Source organism: Kryptolebias marmoratus, linkage group LG17, assembly GCF_001649575.2.
Source record: "Kryptolebias marmoratus isolate JLee-2015 linkage group LG17, ASM164957v2, whole genome shotgun sequence".
In the NCBI taxonomy this organism is placed as follows: Eukaryota; Metazoa; Chordata; class Actinopteri; order Cyprinodontiformes; family Rivulidae; genus Kryptolebias; species Kryptolebias marmoratus.
The window spans coordinates 17,199,075-17,207,005 of NC_051446.1; the positions used below are offsets into that span (position 1 = coordinate 17,199,075).

Below are 7,931 nucleotides of genomic sequence, written 5' to 3' on the forward strand. Positions count from 1 at the left end.
TAAGTCAACCAGTTTTACAGATATTGAACTAAAACTGAGAGCTGAGAGTGATACTTAACAGTGATACTTTTGCTTAAAACTTTGGCATTAACTGTTGGCATCAAACCTGCCTTTCTGTTACCAAAATATCTCATGAACCACAGCCACAGCTTTTGTACAGTATTTAACTCATCAATAGGTTTATTGTCTAAAATTGTTATATGTAAAAACTGTTTCAAATCCAGATAATTTAAAAGATGGTTTTAGCCTCGGAAGGGAGGAACAAAGCACAAAATCATGAATAACACAAATGTTTTACACCACCCACCTCCACAGTCAAGTTGACATTTATAACTCATTTGGTTAGGACCAATATTTGAACGCAACATTTTTTTTTCACAGTTAAGCAATTTTAAACTAATATTTCAATTTGATCTCAACAATTCGACCAGTAGTTTGTCAAACTGACAGAAGAACATGTTGAGTTAATAAACAGGCAAAATCTTTTTCTTTTTTTCTTTTTTTACAGTGTATTAGGAGCAGATCCCAGCAAACCCCAAATATACATATATAAATGGGTAAATAGCATTTATTACACTGCAGTTTTTGTTTGGATTAGTAAGAATAAGAATAACATGTAGATTCACTTCTGAATTTTGTCAAAATTGTGGTTTTATTTCTTCTTTTCAGTTTGAACGTACAGTCGTCTTTTCCACCTCATGCAGAACACGAGGTGGACATTTTAGCCCTGCCGGTCGTGTGACACGTCTAATAAATCTCTGGCTCTCCCCCCGGATCGTGTATTCCATCACCGTGCCAAAACAGGTGGGCTATATACTTGACGGTAGACATCCTCCCCCCGTCCACTGACGAGTCGTCCTCTGTAGGTAACGTCCTTGTCCGCCTGTGTCACTCCGCGCGGGGACCGATATGATCTGACTGACAACAGCAATCTGTTTGCCAGGTGCCATCCCACCATCGTGATTTACAGGAGCTCCTCCTGTACTGAAAGACAAGATAAACTAACGTTTTGGGGAGAGAAGGGACGATACGATCCAGGATGCATTATCTCCTGCTGACTGCCGAACTCAGCATGGGTCACCGTTCCATCAGTTTTAGTTTTTGGTCGGACAGATAATCGGATTCTTAAAATGTTCATGGTCTGTGGTACATAAAATGCCATTCTGTTTGTGATGTCCTCATGTTTTTTTCTAGTGTAGAATAAACGCTTTGTGGCAATTTAGCGTTTTTGAGAAAAAGTTGTTCGAAGCTCTTTGTTCACCTTTCCAAACCACCGCCTAAATGTCAACGGAGATCCTGCAGAGGCAGACGTTCCATCTTTAGAAATAAGAATGTTTAAAAACAAGCCTTTATTTTGCTCAACATTTCTTCAGTGTTTCTGATCGATAGGCTACATAAAGAGACAGTTCAGATCTTTTGACATGGGGTTCTGTGGGAAAGTTATGAACAATGAACATCTTACCTGTTGTAGATACACCTAAGTACCACCAACGGTACAAAATACACCTGCCAGAAATCTGCAGAAGTAATCAAAATCTTCTCTAACACAATAATCCTGACTGCGTGTGTCTAGAATTGGAGCACAGATAAGGTTTTTACAAAAGGTTCACCTGTGACCTTGACCATTAACCCTGTGATTTTGAAATCAATAGGGATCACCCTTTACACAAGAGGTGTCCAGCTGTGCAGTTTGACATTCCTGCGTTACATGGTTGCAGAATTAGAGCACAGAAAAAGCATTTTGTGTCACTTATAAGAAAGTCAGAAGTTACAAACAATTACATATAGTGTTGTTAACTGTTTGTGTTTTAATACCTTAATACAGTAAAACCGTAGTATTTTTACTTAAAGTTAGCGTACCATCAGAGACTCATACCAGCCCAAGCCTTGCAGCAATCCACTTTGCTTTCCAGTGAAGTAAATTAAACTATTTACAACAGGTAAGATATTATTTAATCATAACCATTCCACAGACCCCCACTTCGAAAGATCTGAACCATCACTTTAACTGTTTTCTTCCTTTTTTCCATTCACGTTAGCAGTAAATACTAACAATTAATGCCCGTTGAATTTGTCTTTTGACCTTTGCTCTTGCATGTGTTTTTAAAACTTTGTTTGCTTATATTCATACTTCTGCCTCTTGCTGTTTAGAAGCACATACTGAAAGAAAACAGAGCGTTGGCTTTCCCAGGTATCAGTGTATTAGACATTTGCCGTCATTAAAGAGACTTTTGTAAATTGTTTGTTACAGATGTTTTGTGTTTTCAGAGAAAATACTGTAAAAGTTACTATATTCCATTTTTCCAGTGAAACAAAATCCGACAGTAAAGTCATTTTTCAACCACATGAGAAAAGAACCGGATCTCATCACATGTCATTAATAACAACGAGGCTGGATAAACCTGAGGGACCTCAGTCAGCGGCACTAACGTAGACTCTCAAAGTATTACAGACAATATTTTACAAGCTAACAGCAGCGTGCTGCGACAGCGTGGCCACTCATGTAGTTTATGTACAAAGTGAGGTGATGTGAAAAAAGCCACAAACCACCTTGACAACCAAATCTACAAAACGGATCTATGCCTAATACTGAACATGTAGAAGATAGAACTGGTACTTTATTTAGCTGCAGAAGTGTTTTTGTCCTCTGGGGACTCTTGGACAAATCGGACTTTTAAATGAGCTCAAAACTTTTAAAATCAAGATTCCACACAATGCGTCTACGTGTTATTTGTCCGTGGCTTTTTTTTTACATTTTTCTATCCACATTTGCCTTTGAGTTCAGCTCGAACACATCATGCAGAGAACGATTCACTCCACGGTTGAAACGCCGTTCAGCATATTGGCACTCAATTCAGTCAAATGGGCAGTGATTGCACACTTTCCAAAGAAATGAGTTGATTCACATCAGATCAGATTTTATCCCTGTAACATGAGTGTTCTTAGGCATGACTTTTTTTTTTCTTTTTTTCTCCAAGTCCCTGCAAATTGCTCCCGCGGGGCACGGAAGGCAAATGAGCTGACATGTCGGCAACAGATTGAGCGAGTCTGTTTTCTACACAGTGACGGTCAACATGTAATCCACAAATAAACTCCACTATCGCCTATGATTTTACTGCTATTACTGTGCTGTGTTTCTCTCTTTTTTTGCTTCTAGAAAAACATTGGGGTTCCACTTCATCGAGCGTCTCAGATAGAATTACTTGAAAGGCTCCTTGAGACAAGAAGGCAGCTCTTTAGTCCTCGCTTCCTACAAAGACTGGAAACCTTTGAGCTGTAGGGCTGTGGATGTGAAAACGAAGGCCAGGCCGAGGAGCAGAGTCGAGGGGTGAAAGCAGTTGAGTTCAGCTGGTGAGCTTCTGGGAACAGCATTCGATGTGCCGGACTCATCTAACCGCTGGTTCTAAAGGATAAAAAAATATATTTATATATATCACAATGTGGCACATTTGCGTTTCTTATTTAATATTTACTTTAAGGACTTGTGTGAACGTCAGTTTTAAACCCCAACAACTCAAGTGAAACGTGTGTAATGTGGGACGGTAACCGGATTTTCCACAACTGCAATATCTAATTTGTTTTTTTATAAAAATAAATCATCAAACTCAAATCCACTAAACTTTGGACTTTAGAGAACCGTGAACTTTGAAACGCTGATAAGGAAACTTACCGGACAAAAAGCCGTGCCCACCGTTTGATTTGAAACCAGATTTTGGACCTTCAGGGAAAACAAAAAGGAAAAACATTCAATAAGATTTTTTTTTTTTTTTTGATATCTGATTTTCCATCAGACAGACTGAAGATGATGGAAAAAAATATGACTGTATAAACTGCATTTTTCCTTAATTTAGGGGACTTGTGTGGATGTTTCGATGTAATTTTTCCACCTTTAAGTCATGAATCAGTTTGTTTTAAAGTGGGGTCCTGCTGAAAGGTTATAGACACCATCAGGTTTGAGAAGTAGATGAGCCTGAATGAGTGGATTGTTGCTCCAGGTTCAAAATTGTCCAGCAGTACTTAGTAAGCAGGGATGGACAGTGATTTTCAAATAACATTTTTTTTTGTTGTTGTTTTATTTTTAACACTGCTTCTCCAATCAGAGTGTTTTTTTCTAACACATCACCTACCACCAGCTCCTTTTGAAGGAAAAAAAGAAAAATAATTTGTACATCCCATGTTTTTGTTGTAGTTTATTTTGAAAGGGTTATAGTGGAATCTAAGGCTATGGGTGTGCTCAGCTTTACTGCCAGAATACGTGTACATCTCTCCACATTTATTCTTTGGACCAATATAGAAATATCCCCAGCTATCAGAATCAGCAGCACGGCATGTTTCTATACCCAAAGTCACTGTTTCATTAGAGGGATTTTCAGGTGCAGGATTTGGGTTGAGTAAACTTTATTTCAACAGAAGCCCCAGTGGTGTGTACTCTGCCATTTTTAAAACCAAAACCATGAAACAAACAAACAACCAAAGGCTATTTTCTGAACCTTTAAACCACCGTCAGTTTCACAGGGATCCCGGCAGAAATGTTAGGACCCTCTGGCTGTAAGGGCGACAGGCTGCACTGGAAGTGCTAAAGCTAGCTGATGCCGACTTTGTTTGGGGCTTGCAAAACAACCATTGTTTGAAGATGGCAGAAATTCATTTAGTTTTGACCCTGCTTGGACTACATATTAGGTTGTCCAACTGGTCTAAGATAAAACTTTGTTTCTCCAAATTCAGGTCATTCAAAGAGTTATCTACAACATGTAAGATATTCATTGTTCATAACCTTTTCACAGAACCCCACTTCAGAAGAGCTGAACTCTCACTTGAAGCACAGCATTTTTTAGATTTAAATGTTAAGTGAGAATGAAAAAAACAAATCAAAAAAACCCTCTAACATTTTAAGTCTGTGCTTGCTCAAGGTTATATCAGTTTAATATATTAAAACTTTTTCCAGTTTACTCCAGACTTTTTCAGCCACATCTAAAAATACCAACCTGCATTTGCACATGAAAATAGATAAACAAACAAACACAGAGATAGAGCTTTGGAGAATAAAAAAAAATGATAAAGTGACGATTTAATGTTTGGAAACAGAATAAACACTCCATGTTTTGGTTCTTAAGTGGAAAGATTTCTATGAACCAGGATCCTGGAGAAGAATGATTAATTGCTCTATCAGAGGTCTTTCCTCCTAAAGGATGTTTTACTGGTGATAAATCATATTATCGCTATTGAAAGCCAATATGATAGATTGTTTCGGTTAGAGGAGGCTATGTGATATCATCTCATTTATAAATAAAGCCCCAAAGTATTTATCAGAGGAGAATAGCAAATATCTGGAGAGCGCTGGTCATGCTGAATTTGCCCACAGGACCAAAAGCAGCATCATAACTGTTACAAAATTAAAAATATTATATGTTCAAAAATCATTAGGCATTGAAATTGACATGCAAATGGATGTGTAACCCACATGTATATGTGTGATACTGTTAGTAGTATTTTATTTCTGTAGGATTTTGTTTTGTTATTAAATGTTCCCAGAAATTCAGTTTATATTTTCATTTTGAGTTTTCTTGTCATACCAGAAACCGCCAGCAGGTGGCTTGTGAGTTACACTCTGGTTTAGACAGCAGAAAAATTATTAGAAGAAGAAGAAAACCGTAGCTGGCTGTAGCACGTTGTGCGAATTTCTGCATGCTATAAGATAAATTCTTGATTAATTCTGGTAACGGTTAAGAGAAAAGAAGATCCGTGACCTGATCCCTGGCAGTAAAACACATTTTTACTGTGATTTTTCTCTGGTTGGTTTTTTTAGAACCCCATTCAACTTTGAAGACTGTCCAGCTGCATAGCATCGCAGGCCTGGATTGGATTGCTGAACTCCAGGTTTCAACCCAAGACCTGGGACTGCTGGAACCGCTGCCTACTTTGCACTGGATAAGATAAGATTTTTTTTTGGATCCAAAGAAACACATGGCCATTTTACAAAGACTTGACTGACTGACTTAAATTACTGAACAAAAGAAAACAAAACTTCTAAAGGACGAACTGAACTATAAGGAATCTGAACCGAAGGAAATACACTGCCTGATATAAAAAAGGTGGACACTTTATGTTGGGAAAAAAAAAAGAAAAGAGAGAAAAAAAAACTGTACAGTGACATTCTGTTTCAAGTTGTATTAAATAATCTGTTCATTCTTGATAATATGGTTGTTGTGCTTATTATCCTCCTTTTTGAACTTAGAAAGATAGACTAACTGTAGCTTCAACATTGAAATCTAAGTTTCTCAACTTATCTATTCGTAAGTTACACTAGTTGGTTACAGATGAATAAGTGTTTAATTAATGGAACTGACTTTGTGTAATAAACACAATGATAAGAAACAAACTGTACTAGCATTGAAAAATGAAGATCTAAACTTCAGTTCTTTCCTACCATTGACCATATTATGGGGGGAAACATTTGGTTGATCTTTGAAGTGATATTTTGCCTATTTCTTCCGCACCCACTGTTACACAGACTACTCCTTTAGGCCATTTCAGAGGTTACAGAGGCAACCAATTAGCTTTGGCATGACAGCTTCAGAAACTGTGACTCCTCACTGACATATCATCTTTCTGCCCAGGAGGGTGGATTCTGTGCAGGCCGTCATAAAGCCATCCTTGACCTACCAAGGTGACATAGTTAGACGTCTGACACTCAGAGGCTTTGAATTCATCCCTTATTGACATTTAAATCTCAAGTTGGTTTCATCCCTTCACGTAAAGGACAAAAGCCCTGATCTTCATCAAAGTATTTATCTAGTGGAAGTGTATTTAACTTTTCTCTTGAAAATTAATTGTTCATAACATTGTAGCAGCATGAATTTATACTTCAGTATAGACAGAAAAATAAGATCACAAGTCAAACAAACAAACATGCATTTAGATTATTAATTCCTGTACAACTGAAGGTAATTAAAGCCACGGAAAAAAAGGTAAGCCTCCAAAGGTAATGGTCTGATTTGGATTTCATTGGGTTCACATGGACACCAGTGGTGGGTATGTAAATTATTCAGTTTCACAAGTACTGAGATAGTGTTATCAGGCAGTTGCCAGAGCATCTAACAGTCAATTAAAAACAATGAGTGACGGTAACCAGACACAGAAGATGCTTCATAGATGCATTAAATAGCCTTGTCCTTTATCAAGAAAGACATAACCTTGAGATCCTCTTGGGACTAGCCAGGTTCCCCAATCTTTCCCCAATCAAACATGTACTGGTCTGCTGGATCTCAAGGGCCAGCTCTAACAGCTGTGGGATGACTTGCTACAGGAGAGGATATGATTGTACACAACAACTCGGCGCATTTATCCAAGCTTGAGGGGGTACCATACTCTACTGACATGGGACCAGCAGTCCACCATTACTGACAACTTCAATTTCATCTAATATTGTAATCATTGCATAACAGTCATGTGACTTTTTAACACACCAGTTTTCTTTCATTTTCACCCCTTTATGTGGGTGCCTAAAATTTTTTTTGTCAGAAAGTGTATCTTGCAATATCAGCTTGTTTGAGTACGAAATCCATTAGAGAGCCAATATACTGTAGGTCTATGGTAAATTGAAAAAGGTAAAAACAAATCTGATAATTCTCCATGAGTCTTACCGAATGGAACTGGGTTTCTCTATAAGAATAAAAGTCCTTAAGTCTGCAAGCATCCAGTAAAATAATTTAAAAAAAAACAACTGACATTGTAACAATCATTGTTTCTTTTGAGGAAATCTCAAAACAAATGGAAATCATTTGAAATTTCACCTGCAGTGTCCCACACATATCATACGAGTTGCCATTAAGCTTCAGTTGGGTCACGTCCGTCAGTATGTCCACAACATTGTTCGTTTGGGCTTTCCCCCTCCGAGTGATGCTCGGCTCTAGAGTAGGACTGATTGGGGG

General features: G+C 37.9%; 1 protein-coding gene across 1 annotated transcript in view; it reads right to left on the reverse strand.

Annotated features, from left to right (window-relative positions):
- Nucleotides 1–425: 425 nt before the first annotated feature.
- The window catches only part of gfra1b (gdnf family receptor alpha 1b), a 40,153-nt gene continuing 32,647 nt past the window's right edge, over nt 426–7,931 (reverse strand). The window contains exons 9-10 of the mRNA XM_037980604.1: nt 3,671–3,718; nt 426–3,403 (exon numbers count right to left, since the gene is read on the reverse strand). Of these exons, the coding sequence (XP_037836532.1) occupies nt 3,251–3,403; nt 3,671–3,718 (201 nt within the window). The 3' untranslated portion in view covers nt 426–3,250. The remainder of the gene's footprint in view (nt 3,404–3,670; nt 3,719–7,931) is intronic.